We start from the raw sequence: 24,352 nt of genomic DNA, 5'->3' as shown, positions 1-24,352 counted from the left end.
CACCATCAACAAAGCTCAAGGGCAATCATTAGAATCATGAGGTATAGATCTGAATATGGATTGTTTTTCCCATGGACAATTATATGTTGCATGTTCAAGAGTCGGTAAACCTGACAATCTAAATAAATGACGACACTCAAAGAGAAAGCGACCGGGACAAAAGGAATGTTCGATTAGCAATCAACAAAGCACCGGGACACAGGGAGTATAAATGACGACCAGGACATAAGTAAAAAAAACTAAAAAAACTAAAAAAAAAAAAAGGTAAAAACTACAAAAAAACTAAAAAGAAAAAAATATATAAAATACGATGGATATATAAATGACGATGGCGACTCAGGGAATGGTCGATTAGCAATCACCATCAACAAAGCTCAAGGGCAATCATTAGAATCATGAGGTATAGATCTGAATACGGATTGTTTTCCCATGGACCATTATATGTTGCATGTTCAAGAGTCGGTAAACCTGACAATCTATTTATATGCACAGACAATGGGACAGCAAAGAATGTTGTATATTCGCAAGTTTTACGTAGTTAAAAACATATATATATATATATATATATATATATATATATATATATATATATATATATATATATATATATATATATATATATATATATTATATATATATATCTATATTCACAGGTGGGACATAGGGACACAACTAGAATGGCGCGTAACTAATATGGCGCGTAACGACTTACGCGCGCGGGGGGGCTTGGGGGGGGCACGTAAAAACATATATATATATATATATATATATATATATATATATATATATATATATATATATTCACAGGTGGGACATAGGGACACAACTAGAATGGCGCGTAACTAATATGGCGCGTAACGACTTACGCGCGCGGGGGGCTTGGGGGGGGCGCGAAGCGCCCCCACCAAATAGGTGTTGGGGTGGCGCAAAGCGCCACCCCAACAGCTAGTATATATATATATATACATATATATATATATATCTATGTATATATATATATATATATATATATATATATATATATATATATATATATATCTCTATTCACAGGTGGGACACAGGGGCACAACTACAATGGTGCGTAACTAATATGGCGCGTAACGACTTACGCGCGTGGGTGGGCTTTGGGGGGTGCAAAGCGCCCCCACCAACTAGGTGTTGGGGTGGCACGAAGCGCCACCCCAACAGCTAGTCTTCTATATATATAAAAATAAGTATATATATATATATATATATATATATATATATATATATATATATATATATATATATATTTAATTACGTAAAACATGCAAATATACAACATTCTTTGCTGTCCCATTGTCTGTCCATATAAATAGATTGTCAGGTTTACCAACTCTTGAACATGCAACATAATAATTGTCCATGGGAAAACAATCCGTATTCAGATCTATACCGCATTTTTCTAACGATTGCCCTTGAGCTTTGTTGATGGTGATTCCTAAACGAACATTCCCTGTGTCCCCGTCGTCATTTATATATCCCCCTGTGCCCCCGGCGTCCCCGTTGTAGTTGTGTCCCTGTGTCCTGGTCATCTATTCCCTGTGTCCCGGTCGTCATTTGTGTCCCGGTATCCCAGTCTGTAATCTCTCTTTGAGTGTCCCGGTCGTCATTTATATTCCCTCTGTCCCGGTCGTCATTTGTGTCCCGGTCTGTAATTTCTCTTTGAGTGTCCCGATCGTCATTTATATTCCCTGTGTCCCAGTCATCATTTTTTTCCCGTTGTCCCGGTCTGTAGTGTCATCTTATAATGACGTCATATACAAAGCCTTATATACTTATAATGACGTCAAATGCAAACCCACAAACAAACAAACATACATATATACAACTTATTTTTATATATATAGATACAGTTTCTTCTTTAGTTTTTTTTTCTTTTTTTAGTTTCTTCTTTTTATTGATTTGTTTTCTTCAATTTGTCAATGTTCATTCTAACATTGACACTTGGAAAAATCTTTACGTGCCAAGCATGCTAAAGCTCCAACAATTTATATTAAACCTCAAAATTTGGGATATCTGTTTTAAGGTTTTCGAATTACTTTAATCTATTGTCAAAATATATTGAAATATTTGTGCAATTCCCAGTTTTTTTAGTTTTTTAGTTTTTTTTTTCTTTTTAGTTTTTTATCTTTTTTATTTTTTTACGTGTTTTCTTTTTAGGTTTTTTCTTTTTTTCTTTTTTTTATTTTTTATTTATTTTTTTTTTAGTTTTTTCTTTTTAGTTTTTTTTTAGTTTTTTACCATTTTTCTTTTTTCAGTTTTCTTTTTCTTCTTTATTTTTCAGACGTAAATACATATCGCCGAACCTTTGTTTTTTTAACTAAAATCTGGTAGGCATTGATGACCTTATCCAAGTCAAAATCCCAAACCCAATCATCATCGTTTCAGTTTTGATACGTTTTGACTCTCGCTGTCCAGGTGGATTTTCATCTAACTGCGCGGTTTTGCGTTCTTTAACCGCAAGCCTTTTGGCATTAACCCTTTGAGCAGATTCCTTGGCTGTTTCTTCTGCCATTGTAGGATATATACTAAAATTTCTCTTTGAATTAACTATTTGAGCAGCTTCCTCGGCTGTTTCTTCTATCATTTTAAGATCTATACTAAAAATTATTTTTCACGTGCTAAGCTTGCTAAAGCTCAACAATTTATAATAAACCTCAATATTTCAAGTAACTGTTTTAAGGTTTTCGAATTACTTTAATCTATTGTCAAAATATTTCAAAATATTTATGCAATTCCCAGTTTTTACATTTTAGTTTGTTTTCTTTTATATATATAGAAGATATAATCTGGCGTAAATGACATAGTGTAACAGACATAACACACAAACAACTTATTTTTATATATATAGAAGACTGCTGTCCCATTGTCTTTGCATATAAATAGATTGTCAGGTTTACTGACTCTTGAACATGCAACATATAATTGTGCATGGGAAAAACAATCCGTATTCAGATCTATACCTGATTATTCTAATGATTGCCCTTGAGCTTTTTTGATGGTGATTGTTAATAGAACATTCTTTGTGTCCCCGTCGTCATTTATATATCCCCCTGTGCCCCCGGCGTCCCCGTTGTAATTGTGTCCCTGTGTCCCGGTCGTCATTTATATTCCCTGTGTCCCGGTCATCATTTGTGTCCCGGTGTCCCAGTTTGTAATTTCTCTTTGAGTGTCCCGGTCGTCTCCCTGTGTCCCGGTGTCCCGGTCGTCATTTGTGTCCCGGTGTCCCGGTCTGTAGTGTCATCTTATAATGACGTCATATACAAAGCCTTATATACTTATAATGACGTCAAATGCAAACCCACAAACAAAGAAACATGCATATATACAACTTGTTTTTATATATATATAGATACAGTTTCTTCTTTCGTTTTTTTTTCTTTTTTAGTTTTTTCTTTTTCTAGTTTCTTCTTTTTATTGGTTTGTTTTCTTCAATTTGTCAATGTTCATTCTAACATTGACACTTGGAAAAATCTTTACGTGCCAAGCATGCTAAAGCTCCAACAATTTATATTAAACCTCAAAATTTGGGGTATCTGTTTTAAGGTTTTCGAATTACTTTAATCTATTGTCAAAATATATTGAAATATTTGTGCAATTCCCAGTTTATTTTAGTTTTTTCTTTTTTTTTAGTTTTTCAGCTTTTTTTAGTTTTTTTTCTTTCTAGTTTTTTATCTTTTTTTATTTTTTTACGTTTTTTCTTTTTAGGTTTTCTCTTTTTTTAATTTTTTTAATTTTTTATTTTTTTTTAGTTTTTTTTAGTTTTTTACCGTTTTTCTTTTCTCGAATTACTTTAATCTATTGTCAAAATATTTCGAAATATTTATGAAATTTCCAGTTTTTATATTCTAGTTTGTTTTCTTTTATATATATAGAAGATATAATCTGGCGTAACAGACATAGTGTAACAGACATAACAGACAGACAACTTATTTATATATATATATATACTAGCTGTTGGGGTGGCGCTTCGCGCCACCCCAACACCTAGTTGGTGGGGGCGCTTCGCGCCCCCCCCAAGCCCCCCCGCGCGCGTAAGTCGTTACGCGCCATAATAGTTACGCGCCATTGTAGTTGTGTCCCTATGTCCCACCTGTGAATATAGATATATATATATATATGGTTTTAACTACGTAAAACTTGCGAATATACAACATTCTTTGCTGTCCCATTGTCTTTGCATATAAATAGATTGTCAGGTTTACCGACTCTTGAACATGCAACATATAATGGTCCATGGGAAAACAATCTGTATTCAGATCTATACCTCATGATTCTAATGATTGCCCTTGAGCTTTGTTGATGGTGATTGCTAATCGACCATTCCCTGTCCCGGTGTCCCGGTCGTCATTTACATCCCCCTGTTTCCCCCGGTGTCCCCGTTGTAGTTGTGTCCCTGTGTCCCGGTCGTCATTTATATTCCCTGTGTCCCGGGTCCCGGTCATCATTTGTATCCCGGTGTCCCGGTCTGTATATACATTCGTTTTTTAGTTTTGTTTTTCTCCTTTATTTTTTTCCTTTTTTTTTCTTTTTTAGCTTATTTAGATTTTTAGATTTTTTAGTTTTTTTTATTAGTTTTTAGTTTTTATTTCTTTTTAGTTTTTTTGTCCCGGTCGTCATTTATATCCCCCTGTTTCCCCCGGTGTCCCCGTTGTAGTTGTGTCCCTGTGTCCCGGTCGTTATTTATATTCCCTGTGTCCCGGTCGTCATTTGTATCCCGGTGTACCGGTCTGTATATACATTCGTTTTTTAGTTTTGTTTTTCTCCTTTATTTTTTTCCTTTTTTTTTCTTTTTTAGTTTATTTAGATTTTTAGATTTTTTAGTTTTTTTATTAGTTTTTAGTTTTTTTTTCTTTTTAGTTTTTTTGTAGTTTTTACCTTCTTTTTAGTTTTGTTAATTTTTTTTTTACTTGTGTCCTGGTCGTCATTTATACTCCCTGTGTCCCGGTGCTTTGTTGATTGCTAATCGAACATTCCTTTTGTCCTGGTCGCTTTCTCTTTGAGTGTCGTCATTTATTTTTTTCTTTTTTAGTTCTTTTAGTTTTTACCTTTTTTAGTTTTTTTTTAGTTTTTAGTTTTTTTAGTTTTTTACCTTTTTTTAGTTTTTTTAGTTTTTTTAGTTTTTTAGCTTTTTTATTTTTTTTATTAGTTTTTAGTTTTTTTGTAGTTTTTGCCTTTTTTTTAGTTTTTTTAGTTTTTTAGCTTTTTTATTAGTTTTTAGTTTTTTTTGTAGTTTTTGCCTTTTTTTAGTTTTTTTAGTTTTTTAGCTTTTTTATTTTTTTTTATTAGTTTTTAGTTTTTTTTTTGTAGTTTTTGCCTTTTTTTAGTTTTTTCAGTTTTGACGTCACCTGATCCAGTTTTTTCAGGTGACGTCACCTGATCCACGATCCACAGATCCACAGACAACTTATTTTTATATATATAGATAGTTTTTTTTTTTTTACTTATGTCCTGGTCGTCATTTATACTCCCTGTGTCCCGGTGCTTTGTTGATTGCTAATCGAACATTCCTTTTGTCCTGGTCGCTTTCTCTTTGAGTGTCGTCATTTATTAGTTTTTTTCCTTTTTTTTTTAGTTTTTTATTGGTTTTTACCTTTATTTTAGCTTATTTTTCAGTTTTTTTCCTTTTTTTTAGTTTTTTTTTATTTTTTATTTTTTTTAGTTTTTTACCTTTTTTTAGTTTTTTTAGTTTTTTTAGTTTTTTAGCTTTTTTACTTTTTTTATTAGTTTTTAGTTTTTTTTTGTAGTTTTTGCCTTTTTTTAGTTTTTTCAGTTTTTTTTTTTAGTTTTTTATTGGTTTTTACCTTTATAGTTTTTTTAGTTTTTTAGCTTTTTTATTTTTTTTTATTAGTTTTTAGTTTTTTTTGTAGTTTTTGCCTTTTTTTAGTTTTTTCAGTTTTGACGTCACCTAATCCAGTTTTTTCAGGTGACGTCACCTGACACATCCATCCATCCATCCACAGACAGACAACTTATTTTATATATATAGATATATATATATATATATATATATATATATATATATATATATATATATGTATATATATATATATATACTAGCTGTTGGGGTGGCGCTTCGCGCCCCCCCCCAAGCCCCCCGCGCGCGTAAGTCGTTACGCGCCATATTAGTTACGCGCCATTGTAGTTGTGTCCCTATGTCCCACCTGTGAATCGACCATTCCCTGAGTCGCCATCGTCATTTATATATCCCCCTGTGCACCCCGGCGTCCCCTTTGTAGTTATGTCCCTGTTTCCCGGTCGTCGTCATTCATACTCCCTGTGTCCCGGTGCTTTGTTGATTGCTAATCGAACATTCCTTTTGTCCCGGTCGCTTTCTCTTTGAGTGTCGTCATTTATTTAGATTGTTTCTCCTTTATTTTTCAGTTTTTTTCCTTTTTTTACTTTTTTAGTTCTTTTAGTTTTTACCTTTTTTAGTTTTTTTTAGTTTTTTTCTTTTTACTTTTTTTTTAGTTTTTATCTTTTTTATTTTTTTTTATTTTTATTCTTAATTTTATTAGTTTTCTTTTTCTCTTCTATTTTTCAGTTATTTCCTTTTTTTTAAGTTTTTTTTTTAGTTTTTAGTTTTTTTAGTTTTTTTTTCCTTTTTTTCTTTTTAGTTTTTTATTGGTTTTTACCTTTTTTTTAGCTTTTTTAGTTTTTTTCGTTTTTTCTTTTTACTTTTTTTTTTTAGTTTTTATCTTTTTTATTTTTTTTTATTTTATTCTTAATTTTATTCATTTATATATCCCCCTGTGCACCCCGGCGTCCCCTTTGTAGTTATGTCCCTGTGTCCCGGTCGTCGTCACTTATACTCCCTGTGTCCCGGTGCTTTGTTGATTGCTAATCGACCATTCCTTTTGTCCCGGTCGCTTTCTCTTTGAGTGTCGTCATTTATTTAGATTGTTTCTCCTTTATTTTTCAGTTTTTTTCCTTTTTTTAGTTTTTTTTCTTTTTTAGTTCTTTTAGTTTTTACCTTTTTTAGTTTTTTTTAGTTTTTTAGATGAAAATTTTTTTTAGTTTTTTTCCTTTTTTTCTTTTTAGTTTTTTATTGGTTTTTACCTTTTTTTTTTAGCTTTTTTAGTTTTTTTCGTTTTTTCTTTTTACTTTTTTTTTTAGTTTTTATCTTTTTTATTTTTTTTTATTTTTATTCTTAATTTTATTAGTTTTCTTTTTCTCTTCTATTTTTCAGTTTTTTCCTTTTTTTTTAAGTTTTTTTTTTAGTTTTTAGTTTTTTTAGTTTTTTTTTCCTTTTTTTCTTTTTAGTTTTTTATTGGTTTTTACCTTTTTTTTTAGCTTTTTTAGTTTTTTTCGTTTTTTCTTTTGACTTTTTTTTTTAGTTTTTATCTTTTTTATTTTTTTTATTTTATTCTTAATTTTATTAGTTTTCTTTTTCTCTTCTATTTTTCAGTTTTTTCCTTTTTTTAAGTTTTTTTTTTAGTTTTTAGGTTTTTTAGTTTTTTAGTTTTTTTAGTTTTTTTTTAGTTTTTTAGCTTTTTTATTTTTTTATTAGTTTTTAGTTTTTTTTGTACTTTTTGCCTTTTTTTAGTTTTTTCAGTTTTTTTTTTTAGTTTTTAGTTTTTTACCTTTTTTGTGGATCGTCACCTGATCCACAGATCCACAGACAGACAGACAGCTTATTTTTATATATTTTTTATTTTTTTTTTATTTTATTCTTAATTTTATTAGTTTTCTTTTTCTCTTCTATTTTTCAGTTTTTTCCTTTTTTTAAGTTTTTTTTTAGTTTTTAGTTTTTTTAGTTTTTTAGTTTTTTTAGTGTTTTTAGTTTTTTAGCTTTTTTATTTTTTTTATTAGTTTTTAGTTTTTTTTGTAGTTTTTGCCTTTTTTTTAGTTTTTTCAGTTTTTTTTTAGTTTTTAGTTTTTTATCTTTTTTGTGGATCGTCACCTGATCCACAGATCCACAGATCCACAGACAACTTATTTTTATATAGATAGATAGGTATATATATATATATATATATATATATATATATATATATATATATATATATTTATATATATATATATATAGATATATACTAGCTGTTGGGGTGGCGCTTCGCGCCACCCCAACACCTAGTTGGTGGGGGCGCTTCGCGCCCCCCCCAAGCCCCCCCGCGCGCGTAAGTCGTTACGCGCCATAATAGTTACGCGCCATTGTAGTTGTGTCCCTATGTCCCACCTGTGAATATAGATATATATATATATATATGGTTTTAACTACGTAAAACTTGCGAATATACAACATTCTTTGCTGTCCCATTGTCTTTGCATATAAATAGATTGTCAGGTTTACCGACTCTTGAACATGCAACATATAATGGTCCATGGGAAAACAATCTGTATTCAGATCTATACCTCATGATTCTAATGATTGCCCTTGAGCTTTGTTGATGGTGATTGCTAATCGACCATTCCCTGTCCCGGTGTCCCGGTCGTCATTTACATCCCCCTGTTTCCCCCGGTGTCCCCGTTGTAGTTGTGTCCCTGTGTCCCGGTCGTCATTTATATTCCCTGTGTCCCGGGTCCCGGTCATCATTTGTATCCCGGTGTCCCGGTCTGTATATACATTCGTTTTTTAGTTTTGTTTTTCTCCTTTATTTTTTTCCTTTTTTTTTCTTTTTTAGCTTATTTAGATTTTTAGATTTTTTAGTTTTTTTTATTAGTTTTTAGTTTTTATTTCTTTTTAGTTTTTTTGTCCCGGTCGTCATTTATATCCCCCTGTTTCCCCCGGTGTCCCCGTTGTAGTTGTGTCCCTGTGTCCCGGTCGTTATTTATATTCCCTGTGTCCCGGTCGTCATTTGTATCCCGGTGTACCGGTCTGTATATACATTCGTTTTTTAGTTTTGTTTTTCTCCTTTATTTTTTTCCTTTTTTTTTCTTTTTTAGTTTATTTAGATTTTTAGATTTTTTAGTTTTTTTATTAGTTTTTAGTTTTTTTTTCTTTTTAGTTTTTTTGTAGTTTTTACCTTCTTTTTAGTTTTGTTAATTTTTTTTTTTACTTGTGTCCTGGTCGTCATTTATACTCCCTGTGTCCCGGTGCTTTGTTGATTGCTAATCGAACATTCCTTTTGTCCTGGTCGCTTTCTCTTTGAGTGTCGTCATTTATTTTTTTCTTTTTTAGTTCTTTTAGTTTTTACCTTTTTTAGTTTTTTTTTAGTTTTTAGTTTTTTTAGTTTTTTACCTTTTTTTAGTTTTTTTAGTTTTTTTAGTTTTTTAGCTTTTTTATTTTTTTTATTAGTTTTTAGTTTTTTTGTAGTTTTTGCCTTTTTTTTAGTTTTTTTAGCTTTTTAGCTTTTTTATTAGATTTTAGTTTTTTTTGTAGTTTTTGCCTTTTTTTAGTTTTTTTAGTTTTTTAGCTTTTTTATTTTTTTTATTAGTTTTTAGTTTTTTTTGTAGTTTTTGCCTTTTTTTAGTTTTTTCAGTTTTGACGTCACCTGATCCAGTTTTTTCAGGTGACGTCACCTGATCCACGATCCACAGATCCACAGACAACTTATTTTTATATATATAGATAGTTTTTTTTTTTTTACTTATGTCCTGGTCGTCATTTATACTCCCTGTGTCCCGGTGCTTTGTTGATTGCTAATCGAACATTCCTTTTGTCCTGGTCGCTTTCTCTTTGAGTGTCGTCATTTATTAGTTTTTTCCTTTTTTTTTTAGTTTTTTATTGGTTTTTACCTTTATTTTAGCTTATTTTTCAGTTTTTTCCTTTTTTTTAGTTTTTTTTTATTTTTTATTTTTTTTAGTTTTTTACCTTTTTTTAGTTTTTTTAGTTTTTTTAGTTTTTTAGCTTTTTTACTTTTTTTATTAGTTTTTAGTTTTTTTTGTAGTTTTTGCCTTTTTTTAGTTTTTTCAGTTTTTTTTTTAGTTTTTTATTGGTTTTTACCTTTATAGTTTTTTTAGTTTTTTAGCTTTTTTATTTTTTTTATTAGTTTTTAGTTTTTTTTGTAGTTTTTGCCTTTTTTTAGTTTTTTCAGTTTTGACGTCACCTAATCCAGTTTTTTCAGGTGACGTCACCTGACACATCCATCCATCCATCCACAGACAGACAACTTATTTTATATATATAGATATATATATATATATATATATATATATATATATATATATATATATATATAGTTTTTTCTTTTTTCTCTTTAGTTTTTTTTTATAGTTTTTACCTTTTTTTAGTTTTTTTTTTATTTTTAGTTTATTTAGTTTTTTACCTTTTTTTATTTTTTTTTATTTTTTTAGCCTTTTTTAGTTCTTTTTATTAGTTTTTAGTTATTTTTTTCTTTTTAGTTTTTTTTAGTTTCGAACCTGGAACCTCTCGAACCTAGAACCTGGAACATAACGCGTTACCAACTCAACTACATCGGCTTGAATACATTCGTTTTTGAATTGGTATATGATGAAATAATTCAGACGTCATATGCGGACAAACATGACGTCACACGACAGACAGACAGACAGACAACTTATTTTTATATATATAGATGAACAGGCATTTGATTCAGCCGACAAAGCTACTTTAACGAAGGAGCAGTATGGCCTCACTGCTTTTAAAATGAGCCATAGCCGCCACTCCTTTCTTCCTTTAATAATTAAAGTGACGAAGAAGTTTAACGGCGATTCACTCAAGACAGGTGCAGGTGCATGTTGCGTATTAGGGAATGTTTTCTAGTAGATGCAAGTGCCTGTTACGTAATTAGAGTTGAGAGAGACGTAATATTACGTGACTTATTGGATCACGTGATTTGTTTCAGTATAATTTCTACTTCGGAAGGATAAACATCTACATTTTATTTTTTGTTAAAGTGAAGATGAAATATTCCAAATAGGTTTCTGTACATGATGTAATTGTAGCATTGAATGCCAAGAAAGAGAAATATTTAAATTATGAAACAAGTGCAAATGGTAAAACTATTCGATATGTAATCGCGCATTGCCATGACAGTAAGGAGTGAAATTTTTGAAGTACCGAGAAAATTCAAGCGTTATAGAGGTGAATATGCGAGAGTAAAATCACCCGCGAAGTTAGTGTTGATAGAGAATGTAAACATAAAACTTTTAAAAATGACAAAGGCTAACTTCTTGCTGCTGGTAACATGTTACCTGTTGATAGATCTTATCACCATCTTCCTACTACTAACATTCAATGAAAGCTAAAAAGAATACGGGTGTACCCGCAACCTTATCATGCAAAATATCTTGTCTAGACCACCCTGTTGGGGTGGCGCGAATGCCACCCCAACAGCTAGTATTCTATAAAAGTGAGAGCTAAAAAGGATTAATCTATGAGGAAGAACTGACGCTATATAAGCTTATGATAACTTAATTATGAAATTTACTTATGAAATATGGTATTTGCATCTTTCTAGAATTAATTCCTGCATTCATGAGCATAACAACACTTAGCCATGCTGAACTGTTTGATTGTTTTCAGAAACTAATAAACTTACCCTAAAAGTTTCTCCTGTAACCTGTGTTGTAGACAGAGGTTATAATCGGTTGGTTTTCCTGACAAACCAACCGAATATAATCGGTGCCTAAAATCTGAGTTAAGTATATTTCCTCTCTACGTAGTTGTTGTCTCTTCTCACTGAGCATAACCCTTTTAAGTTGTGGAAAATGTACACTCTAAATCGAAAATGTACGCTCTAAATTGACACTTGCACCCTCAATCCAGTGTACATTAAACCATACACTAATTAAGATCAAAGTTCTAATGACTGGTATGCCCTGCTTCAAAGCTCGTTTAAAATATTTAATTATTGACTCTGTGAATGATTGAGCCATTATTAAAAGCCTTCATTTGGTGGTAGTTTAACGATAGGCAATTAAAGTACTCTAAATAATACTTTGATAGACATTATTCGGGATGATTAAATTGTTTAAAACCTACGAGCTCTTATTATTAAAATAGATGATATAATAGGGCATAAGAAAAGGTGTAAACATACAGACAGCCACATGAAGTATTTTGTTTCTTTAGAAAATTCTTAAATATTTCTTGATTAATTTTATTAACAGTAATCTTTAAGGTCCAATCTGTCAACTAAGAACAGCAATAATAAATAAGTGAAAAAGAAGGATCCCAAGGGATGATATGCTTATTTTAAAAGTCAAGTGAATTTAACAAAAGAAATAAAACTTCACCAGCACTTTCATTTTTATTTAGATGCAAGAAGTCGAAGTACAAGTCCGTCTACCCTCCGAACAACCTACAGGACGTCTGGCTCTCGGATATTAACAACTTCTGTGTCAGCAGTGGAGCGAAATCATCCCAGTGCTCATAATCAAAGAATGCCAACGCGATCTAAAGTACAGACACAAGAGACTACTGAAAATGCTCGACTAGCTATGCGACCTTCACTGGCAGAAAGCATCAGGAGTGTATACGCAGCTTTCCTATGGCACGAGGGAATTGTTCATGATGCTATGACTTGTGCCTCGTATCTCAAGTTTCATCCCACTCTCCCAAAAGAAGGTGAAGTGGTGATGAGGCGACCTAAACGGTCTGGTACAGAAGATAAAAAGAGGTTAAGACATAGTGTAGAAGTTAGTTCAAGTCAATACTTACACGTCAAGCTTTTAGAAGGAAATCTCAGTGCTGTTTCTTCAAAATCAAGTTTGAGTGAAGATTCTTCTACTTCAAATAATGATAATTTGACATCATCGCTGCCTACAACACTTAAATTGATTGTTATATTGTGGGATGATATCAGCCGTAAAACTTTAAAGCTGATTGAAGAGCAGACACTTTTACTTAACCAATTGATAAAAAAGACAAAGGAGAAAAATGATAAGTCGGAAAAAAAGAAGAAGAAATCTAGAAAGGAGGATAAATCAGAAAAGGCGAATGATGATACATGTGACCTATGTGGGCTTGCGTTTCCTCATTCTCTAACCAACCATATGAAAGAGCATCATCCTGGTTGTAAGAAGCAATCTGTTGGGTACGGATATAATAGTAAAGGTACTTATTGTTTTGGCTGGTCCGGTGACTGTGGGGATGGTGGTGTTGAAGCTAGCCCATGGTACATACTGTGTGAAGAATGCCGTGAAAGTTATTTGAAGTCTGCCACATCAGGTCTTAAAAAAGAAAAAAGAAGGTGGAAGCGACGGAGCACTACCAACTCAAACCTCGTCTCGCCATCTTCTGTTGATATTCAGCAAACTTTAAAGAATAATTCACTGTTCCTATTGAATATAGCAAGTCGTTACTTTGATTCTGGCAAGTTCAAGGACATTCCAGTGATAAGAAAAAGAAAAATAGGCATTCAATCCAGTAACCTTGCGGTAGTAACAGAAAAAAAGGTGAGTACTTTATTTAAATAAGAAAAACTAGAATTCTAAGAAAGAATAATCGTAACAATATGCCCTTTCTTTTGGCAGACTATTTTACTTTGGAATTTCTAAAGGGTGGTGAGGTGCCACTGAGTGAGTTTTAATTTAGATTAAAGAAATATTCTTAATGAAAATAATATCTTCCACTCCTCTTACATCAGTCTGTTAAAAATAATAGCAAAAAATTACAGCAGATTTCGTAAAAAGACTTGGAACAAATAGTTTATTTTAGTTTTGGTTAATTTTTTTTTTTGTAAAGTTTATTTTAATATTTGCTTTTTTTAAAATTTAGTTTACGGATTATGTATTAAATGTAATTTGGAATCTTACCTATAAAAACATTTATAGTTTAAAAACTTGCCAATTAATTGTCATACTCACTCCCTAGTGATAAGCCAATTTTGCTGACATTGATTGTATTAGCCGATTCTTATACCCTCAAAAGTAGTTTTTTTTTACTTTTGCATTCTATTTTCCTGGTTTTGACCATCTTCCTTTGGTTGGTGTTTTGAAGTGTCAGTTAGGTAGACCCAATAAAAAGAAAATAAACACAAGGTTGATGAAAAAAGAGAATCTTCAAAAGTTTGTGGAGGAAGTTAGTGTCATCGACTGGACACCTGTATTTTCTGAAGAAGAATCCCCTATGAAAGCACTTGATAATCTAATGACTATTATTTTACCTATTTATGATACTGCGTGTCCCATTAAGGTAATGAAAGTTAAGAAACAGGAACCCCGTAAGCCATGGATAACGAGTGAAATACTGGAAGAGAGGAAGCGAAGGATTGAGCTTTATCAAGGATATCTAGATGATAAAAGTAATGCTTCATTTCAATTGTTTAAAAAGCAACGCAATTTAGTGAACAAATTACGTCGCAAAGCTATGGCTGAATATTTTGATTTAAAGTTTTCAAATAGTAAAGGAAATATGAAAGAAACCTGGAAACTGATTAAAGAAGTGACTGGTGAGAATGCTGATACTGGGGGGGGGGTATGAAGTACAACTTGAGGGCTTCGCCCGTGAAGATAAGAGTGGAATTGTAAATAAATTTGGTAGTTTTTTCTCTAATAATGGTTGTAAAGTGCCAAATAGTGTAGAAAATAGATTTCAACAGGTTCAAGAACATATATGTGATAACAGAAGAGAGTTTTAAATTAGCGTTCGATCCGTGTACACGTGATGAACTACTTAAAATAGTTAAATCTCTTAAATCAAATTCTGCTGGAGTAGACGGTTTATCTCTTCGAGCGTTTAAAGCAATAATGCATTATATACTACCGTGCCTACTCTTCATCATTAATCTGTCACTTGAAAAGGGCAGTTTTCTTGTTCAGCTAAAAGTTGCAAAAGTGATACCACTTCATAAAAGGTGGCACTAAAAAGGAAATTGAGAATTGGAGATCAATTTCTATTCTTCCATTGTTTTTTAAACTACCAGAAAAAGTGGTTCATAATCGTCTATATGGCTTCCTACAGGCTAATAGTTTACTGAGTGAGACCCAAGTCGGATTTCGCAAAGGGCACTCGACGACGAATGCTCTGCAACATCTCGTGGAATCAGTGGATAGTGGTATAGATAGAGGTGAAACACCATTGTCTATATTTATTGATATTCGTAAAGCATTTGATACAGTTGATTTTCAAACGCTAATAAGTCGGTTGGAGTCGTTAGGTGTCCGAGGAAAGTGCCTGAAATGGTTTGAAAGCTATCTCACAGGAAGATCTCTCAAAGTAGTCTTGAGTGATGTGAACTCTGCATCATTTCCAGTGATGTGTGGAGTACCACAAGGTTCAGTGTTGGGTCCGCTTCTTTACCTTATCTATGTTGATCTCATGCGTTTTTACCTGAAAGATGTGTGTCTTACCTCGTTTGCTGATGATACCGTTTTAACTGTGTTTGCCTCATCTGTGGAGGAGCTGGTGAGAAAAGCGAATCTTGCACTGGAAAGCCTAGAGGCCTTTACCTCCTTAAGTCTATTGTGGGTAAATGTGCGCAAGACATTTTTAATGACGTTCTGCAGAGTTGGTACACCGCTAGATGTGTATGGACTCGTAACTTTATGTGGTAAACCAATTCAGCAAGTTGATCATCTCCGCTATCTGGGTTTTTATCCGGATTACCACCTGTCATGGAGATGTCACAGTGACGCCATCTCATCAAAAATTTCCCGTGGGGTTGGCATACTTCGGCGTCTGCAGCACTTTCTCCCACAGTGGATACTTCTAACTATATATTTTTCGTTGGTTTATCCATATATCTCCTACGACTGCCTCCTATGGAGCATCAACTTCTTATCCAGCTATAGAAGAGTGCAAATTTTACAAAATAAAGCTGTTAGAACAATAGGTAGATATGTCAAGGATGTGCATGACACCTGTGCTTGCTTTACGTCGCTGAAGCTCCTTTATGTCGGTCAGACAAGAGATTACCAGGCCGCTGTATTTGTGTTTCAGTGTATGAATGGCCTAGCCCCGGATGTCTTTAAGAGTTTTTACCAAACAAATAGTGATCTGCATAATTACGGAACAAGGCATAGTAGTGATATCGTTGTGGATTTACGTCATGGTACCCGGTCTTCATTCTCAATTAAACACCTGGGTCCAAGTGTATGGAATGAACTACCAGTGAGCATTAGGGTGGCGGAACACGTACCTCAGTTTAAAAAGAAATTAAAAGATTATTTTTTTGGGGACAAATGTTGAATTTTACTATGGGTGGTAGGGGGATTAGGTAAAGAAGGGTGGGTATGGGAGGTAAGGGTGGCGCTAGGGAGGTAAGGGTGGGCTAGGGAGGTAAGGGTGGGCTAGGGAGGTAAAGGTGGGCAGGAGGGTAAGGTGGGGTTGGGAGGAATGAAAGGGGGAGGGAGAGTTGTGTATTAATGAGTAAGAGAGATTGGATTTGTTATTATAGGTAAGTAGATATGCGGACTTTCGCGCGAATACAAACCCTCATAGGTTTTCCCCAGTGCAAAAGTGTTGTATTTTATTTATTTATTTGTGAATGTCGAAATAAAAACTTGAACTTGAACTATTAATTTTGAGGATTGGCATAAGGAATAGAATGAAGCCATTATGTATCAAATATGCTTATTTCTGCAAAATTGAAAATAGATCATACATTTCGTCTGTATATCAATAAAGCTTTCAGTAAAGTTTGTCAAAATAAGGCCATTTGTTCAATGTTAGGTTTTTAGCATAGAAAACCGGCTAACAGTATATATTTATTTTTAGCGTTCTTTTACTACTCAGTCTCGAAACCCCACACCCGATAGTTCAACAGACTCCAGAAGTTTTCCCAGTGTGCTATTTCAGTGTTTCTCCCTGTTGAATAGCTATGACTCACAAAATGGTCAGCTAGAGCTTCCAAAACTGAGAACACCAGACTCCTCAATTAGCGATAATGACCAGGTACTCCTTTAGTTATTTATTTCATTCCATTTTTACCGCACTTAGAGGATTTGGGGCTTTGTCCTTATTCAAAATTTCTCTTAATTTCCTATTTTTTCACAAATAATATAAGATATGCAAAAAAGAAAAATTAATTTTTCTAAGTACTTGCACCACGCCATTGAAAACTCATGGTCAAGTATGTATAGAGGAGTTGATCTGTAGGGGAGGGTGGATTCGAAAAAAGTGAAAAATGAATTTATTGTTTGAAAAATATATGAAACTGGTGTAATGTGCGAAACTACGAGCTTTTGGAAGAAAGAAGGGAAGGGGTAAGAAATTTGACATTTGATTGATAGCTTTTTGGCATTTAGGATTCAAATATTTTTGTTTCTTTTTTGCTCTTTCTACTCAAGATCAAGTACATTTTATCAATGAAAACTGGGATTTTGAGGGCTGGTAGCTCATTTTTATCTGGAGTGATTTCGATGATTTCTAGGTTTGATTCATTCCTTTATCTTTATTAAGGAATTTATTCAGTTTTCGTTGTTTGATTGCAATTTTGTTGTGATGAAGATTCGAGGGGAGGGGTACGAGTTTGAACCCAGTCATTGCATTCTTAGACTTACTTAACTATATAAGAGTATCCAATTGTTTTAGACCATGAGCATTTTCTTATTAGGTATTATTTTATCTCGAATGGAATAGTAACAAGATTCATTTTCTTATTGCCAATCAATTATTAATAGGACATACTGGATTACACAGAGAAAAAATTGTCCTGCAACAAAACGAAAACTTTTGTCATTTTTTTAAAAAAAAGTTTATTTTGACATCCTTTTAAGGCACGTTTGCAAAGGGGGGAACGGTCTTCCCTAGGATCTGTCCAAAGAGCCACTCATGGAAAATTAAAAATTTTAAGCCTAAAATGGACTTTTTAGTCACCATACTAAAATGTATCAAACAGTTCGTGGTAACGAACTGAAGTAAGGAGCGATCCGGCTCAATAGCAACCGAAACTCTAAAAAATGGAATTTTTTATACTAATAGTTACATCAAAAGTATCGCATTTTAATGCTGATTTTGAATATATAAGTTTTATCAATATCAGTTATACCCATCAAAAGTTAAGAGCCTGAGAAAATTTGCCTCATTTTAGAAAATAAGGGGAAACACCCCCTAAAAGTCATACAATCTTAACGAAAATTACACCGTCAGATTCAGCATATCCGAGAACCTTATTGTAGAAGTTTCAAGCTCATATCTACAAAAATGTGGAATTTTGCATTTTTTGCCAGAAGACAGATCACGGACGCGTGTTTATTTGTTTTTTTGTTGTTTTTTTCCCCAGGGGTGATCGTATCGACACAGTGGTCCTACAATGTCGCGAAAGGGCTCATTTTAACGGAAATTAAAAGTTCTAGTGCCCTTTTTAAGTGACAAAAAAATGTTTCTTACTGTTTTAGAAATAGAGTTTAGAGAAAGAGTCAAACTTTAGCGTGAAGAGCGGGTCGATGAGGAGGAAAAGCCACTTTCATATACGGAGTAATTTCTGTTCGTTTTAAGTTTTAATGTTGCTCCTTACTTTCATTTAAAAAAACCTGTTTTTTTTATTTAATTTTCTTAAAAGGGCATTTTTCTTATTCTATGGTCCAAAATAATCCGAATTACCCATGTAAAGAGATTGCATATCAATTGTATTAAATTCCCATTCACGCAGTGTATCCTTAGGTATGATCTATTCAAGCCCGAATTACAGAACAACCGTTAACAATCACCTAACATGACATTACAATTTCGAAGTGTTAATACTAAAGTGGATCAATTCTATTCTTTCGTCCCAAGAGACTTTCTTAGTCCACGAAATAACTAAATCATCATAAGAATAACCATTGTAGGGATCATGTTCAAATCTTTTTGTATTGTTTATCAAATTGTAACCAATTACAAACGTCTTAATTGTAGCTATACAAAATTAGAAGCTCAAATCTGGATCTGTATTTTGTTTAGTTCTGGACTTAATGCACCCTCCACATATTGGTATTAAAACATTAATCCAAGGTCTATAGACCGCGTGAACTTTATTATCTACGCTTTCGAAGTGTTTTCATTTTATCTGAGGCCGACATCTATAAAATGTTTGGAAAATCCATAATAAAAAGTATAAGGAAATTTATAGAAGGAACTATAAAATATTTCGATGCCTATAAAACAGAACAAAAGTGTGCTAAAGTGTAGCTATATCCTTATGAAATGTGTGAATGTTATTTTGCAGAACACTTTTTCTCCGAGTCACTCGCGTCCTTTTACTCGTTCAAGATCACTAATGGGAACAGTGCCATCTTTTATGGACATTGTAGGAGAAAGTGATGGACAACAGCTGAGGCGACGGAATTTCAGCTCTTCATCAATTGCTCGAGAAGGTGACATTAGAAAACAGTTCTTACAACTCCTTTTTTCTCGCTTGGTTGGGCCCAAACCTAATCCCGAAATTGAATACTGTTCTTATTATTAATATTTTTTTCCCTGCCAAAAACTAGCCTTATTTCCAAAACTTTAGTGAATCAGTGTTGATTTTTTGGGTTGAAAGACGATGAATAGATTCGTGACGAATGTCTGTTGGATTGAAAGAAAACAAAGCCACAACAGAGTGATGTTGTGCTCTGCGAATTTTTTTAACCCCTTTTCATCCTACCTTATTGTAAATGATCTTTTCGCTGTAAATGAAGTTCATTCCCGAAATCCCATTTTGTTAAAAATTGATGGCCTCAATCAAGTTATCAAACTGAAGCTAGTTGGACCACCTTATTAAGCCTTAGAAACTAAGAGGCTCTACTCTTTATTCTTGACCCTATTTTGTCTAAGAACTTGAGACTCATCTCATGGCTTTCCACAGTTCAATAACTAAAATTAGGTTAAAATTAGACTAAAAATTCTCCTTTGCACTTTGTGGTCGGTTGTATATGTTTTATTGTTTACCCGACCTAATTTTTCTAAAAAATTGAATCAAGTAACAATTGCATTATAATCTCATAAATAGGCATTTTCCTGGTTTGTGATGCTACTGATGTTAAAATCAGAAATTTAGGAACTAGTACTAATTTCACAAAAATGTGATAACTTTCCCGGCCCAAAGTATACACTAAGCCTGATATTATTTATTGTTGTTGTTGTCTCTGTTCTTGGTATTATCCTGTCACTAAGTCTTCTTCTCTGTATTTCTGCCTCCTTTAGGTACAAACCTAAGGTTAAAATAGTTTTGAAAAAAAACAACGGATTTTACGAATCCCTAAAAACTTTACAGAAAAAGAAAGAAATATAAATTTTGACAATTTTCCAATTTTGAAATTTTCATGAAAATTTTCTGACTGACTGACTAAGTAGACTCTGTACTCACTTACAGAAATTATTTTTTCTTAATCCAAGACTTAAAGTACTACCACTACCATAGTATAATCTAGATCTCACACGACGTTTAGATATTTTGAACGATTATTCCAGCCTTTATCAGAAGTATTAGTTATTTACCAATTACCCCATCTCCTCTCTCCAGGTATTTCCCTTTGTATTGTTATTTGCTCTTTTTTGTTTTCTTGTCCTTTTGGACTGTTTTAACTTTGTTCTTTAGCCTTATTGATTGTTATAGTTCTGTCTATCTTGCCTTTTATTTTTATTGTTTTTGGTTGAAATTGTTTTTATTTTGTTAAGGTGTTGCGTTTTAAATAGTGTTAATTTAATCTTTAGTAGAATATAGTTCTATGACATTGATTCTAACTACTTAGATTTAATTGACCGTTTTTCTTATAATTTTTTATGTTTCTTTAGTAGTTAGTTACTTTTGTCATGCTTAAGAGCAGGTTTCTTTACAATGTAAAAGCTACTTTGCAATTAAAGTTTCTATCTATGAACCTGGAAGACAAGTTTCATGGTACACAAGCTACTTTTTTTTTAATAATAAAAAATATTGAATAGGATATATGCTCACAAAGTTAGCCCAGAATGAGTGATTTGGAGCTTCATCACCAAGCTTTAGGACTATAATTTTCCAAGCAATTACTAAAATAAATTACAAAAATATTCTATCCTCATTATTTTTCTTAAGGCCTCCCTGGGTTTCTTGTACTTTACTTTTCTCTGTTGCTTGACTTGTCATTTAACCTTTACCTGCACTTTTCTTTTTCATTATGTTTCTTTAACACATGAGTTTTTGGTATTTATTTGGATTTATGTTACTTTCTTTTTTGCTATATTTCATCAAATTAATTACTTTTTCTTTTTGCTTTACTTTTTTCCTTTTTTAGCTCTTTTACGAAAATCATTATAGAGTTGTAGAATCAATTAGAGCTGTATAGGCTCCCTTTTGAGCTTCTGCAACTCTTGGAATTGCAAACCACATAAGATAATATTCATCTAATATTAATTAGACATACAACGAATACACGGTACTACTCCTCAAACGGCTCTTGGGCCTGTAAATGAAAGAAATAAGAAAAAAAAGCAATACGAAACAAATTTATTTTTAGATTCGGCAATGTCTGTGTTATGCTCACCATCGACGAATCTTCAGAGACTTTTCCCACAGGAGAATGGCAGCATGGGGGAAAGCATGTTTCTTCCTGTTCCAGTATCTGACCCTATGTCTAGACCAGTTATGATGTTTTTGATTCAGAATATTGACCTTGATTCAGTGTACAACTCGATGCAGCGTAGCGTAGTCAAATCTGTTTGTAAAGCTTATGGGATGAAGGTAAATATTACCCAATAATATAGATAGAGCTTTAGTTATGAAATAGCCTTGATTTTACCTTAAGCATTTAATGCATTTATTGTTTCAATAGCTTTTTAATGACAGATAGTTGTGAAAACTAAAGTACAAGAGCTGAAGTGTAGGCTAATAATGAAAGAACTCTCGGTTATCTCTTTTATAGTAATATTATAAATTGCTGAATAAATTAGCATTGTTTATTGAAATTGATCTATGGTTTGGTTTGACCAGTTGCTGCCTAGTAAAAAAAAAAAAAAAAAAGCAAAGTAGTGGCCAATTAATTATTTTAACCAAGACAAAAACATAGATTTTTTTCCTAATGGTAAACTTCGATGCTAACGAAACTCCTTTATTTATTTTACGGTAATAAAATTTTACTTTTTTTCCATTTAAACCTAAAATACATAGCATCCAATAGAGGATGCCATTCCAAACTTTGAGTTTGCCCCCAATTCCTCTAAATGGGGATGTGTATGCTTGGTTTTTGAGGACTTAGGTCGAGATTACAAACTGATATGCTGGTAATTCAGTTTAAAATTAAGATGTAAAATAAAAAGATCAATGACTTGTTTCATGATTATACATATTATTTATCAATTTATTTTTCACCACAATTGATGCTAGTTTTTTTCCTCTTTAGGCCTTAACTTGGCTGCTTAGAAGTGTCAGTCAGACTATTTGTTTACACGACATATTGTGGTGGACTACAAGCGCACTTGTCGGAAAGGATTCAAAATCGTCAGACGTCGGTGAGCACCCTTGTGCGGACGTAGTAGTCAGCGGAGAACTATGTCAAAATGTACTTTCGTCTTTTCATTTGCTTTTACAAACGATAAGTGATTTGATGCCTTATTTGCCGTATGGAAGCCCCCTTCTTCAACAGGCAGTCAAATGCTGGGCTGTGCACTTTCGGAACTCTGATCACCAGTTTCTTCATCGTAGTCTTGTTTTTTCGTCCATTAGTAAAATATTGTCAAGATCAGACGAGGATTGTGACGCTGATAGCTATTCTCCAATGACTCGGTCGATTGTGAGTATATACATAGTATTATCGTGTTAGTACCAATGATCTTACCTACTCTCGGCTGTTTTTGTTTAAATTATTCCTATTTTCAAACAGTTCGTGGTAACGAAATGCATATAAGGATCGACTCGGCACAATAGTAGCCAAACTCTAAAAAACGGAATTCGGATAACAATAGAGACATCAAAAGAATTGATTATTGTGCTGATTCTAAATATATGAAATTCATTCAGTTTAATATTTCTATCAGAAGTTATGAGCCTGATAAAATTTTCGTGAATTTCAAAAAGTGGGGAAACACCCCTCGAAAGTCAGGAAATCTTAATGACAATTGCACCATCAGATTCGATGTATTAGAGAGGCGTACTGTAGAGGTTTCAAGTTCCCATCTGCAAAAATGCGAATTTTTGTTTTTTGATATTAAAACATCTGGGAAGCGTTTTTTTTTCTTTGTTTTCCCTGGAATGATCGTATTGAATCAATGGTCCCAGAATATTGGGAGAGGACTCATTTGAACGGAAATTAAAATTTCTAGTGCCTTGTTAATTGAGTAAAAAGATTCAGGGTTAACTAGCCCCCCTTCCACACCGCTTTTTCTCCAAAATTGTCGGATCAAAATTTTAAGATAGCTCTCTGGTTCAGTATAGTTGAAAGGTCCAATAACTATGCCTCTGGGGATGGCATAACCTCCCCTCCACAGCTACTTGTTGTAGGGATGTATATACCAATACGATTTTCTATGGGGGGGATTTTCCACGGGGAGAATGTTTAATGGGAGGAAATTTTCCGGGGTCAATTTCCCAGGGGAAATTTTTTCAAGAAGGAATTTTCTAGACTTCGTATACAAATTCGTTTTATTTCTCTTACTTTATCTTTGGTGACTCAATTTTACACGTGGAGATGTTGGGGGGGGGATTATTCTGAGGAAACCTTTAGGGGTGTTAGGATTGTATGGGATATTTTTCAGTGTTAGGGAGCTTTCCTTGGAGAAAATTCTCCAATGGGGGGGGGGGTATTTTTGAAAAAAAATCTACCAAAAAGGAAATTTTCCATAATGATTTGAAAAAATATCAGAAATTAAATAGAAAAAAAAGCTTTTTCAAATAGAAGTGGGCTAAGGAAAACTTTCCCGGTGGAATTGCCCACAGGAAACGTTCCAGGGGAAATTTCAGAGAGGATGGAATTATCCAGGGAATTTTCTCGGGGCATTTGACATGCATTTTCACGGAAAAAAAATTTTGTGGGAGAATTTTCTATTGAGAGGGAGGGGCTGTTTTTTAATTTCTCAGCATTATTTGAACAACGATCGGAGTTTTGATAGAAAAGACAAGTTGTTCACCTTGAAATTACGGAGTAACATCAAAATTTAAAACGAACACAAAACAAGTCCATATGTGATGGGGCTGCCCCTCCCCAATACCTCACTCTTTAAACTAAAGCTCGACTTTGTCCCAAATCTCTAAAAATGAGTCCTGAAACACAAGGGCCATGTAATTAGAATAAGAAGCTTCTTTCAAGTTTAAAAAAAAAAATTAGCCTGAAGAGTGAAGAATAGAGGAGGATGCAGCCCCCTCATACATGGAATAATTTCTTCTTTTACCTTTTAAGTTTCGTTTCAAGTTTTAATGTTGCTTCTTACTTTCAGTTGAAAAAAAAACTTGTTTTTTTTTACTTAGTTTGATAGCAGTCCCTAAGACAACTTAGTATATTTTATTTCGGCAATTTCTAGGTGCTTCTTTACTCTCATTTCTATAAGATGATATTCCACAGAAGCTCGAACAGACTTCGGAATAGTTTTCCACTTTTGCCATACTGACTA

The 24,352-nt window shown here is 33.0% G+C and overlaps 1 protein-coding gene across 1 annotated transcript in view; it reads left to right on the top strand.

The window, feature by feature from the left end:
- Positions 1–24,352, top strand: part of LOC136040940 (E3 ubiquitin-protein ligase MYCBP2-like) — a gene marked incomplete in the record, with an annotated part of 337,503 nt that overhangs the window by 278,873 nt on the left and 34,278 nt on the right. Inside the window, 5 exon segments of the mRNA XM_065725378.1 lie at positions 12,188–13,326; positions 16,589–16,765; positions 19,020–19,167; positions 21,268–21,491; positions 22,150–22,539. Coding sequence (XP_065581450.1) covers positions 12,188–13,326; positions 16,589–16,765; positions 19,020–19,167; positions 21,268–21,491; positions 22,150–22,539 — 2,078 coding nt within the window.

Source organism: Artemia franciscana, chromosome 2, assembly GCF_032884065.1.
Source record: "Artemia franciscana chromosome 2, ASM3288406v1, whole genome shotgun sequence".
Classification (NCBI taxonomy): Eukaryota; Metazoa; Arthropoda; class Branchiopoda; order Anostraca; family Artemiidae; genus Artemia; species Artemia franciscana.
The sequence above is the reverse complement of the archived record's forward strand: the minus strand, read 5'-3'. Positions and strand labels throughout refer to the sequence as shown.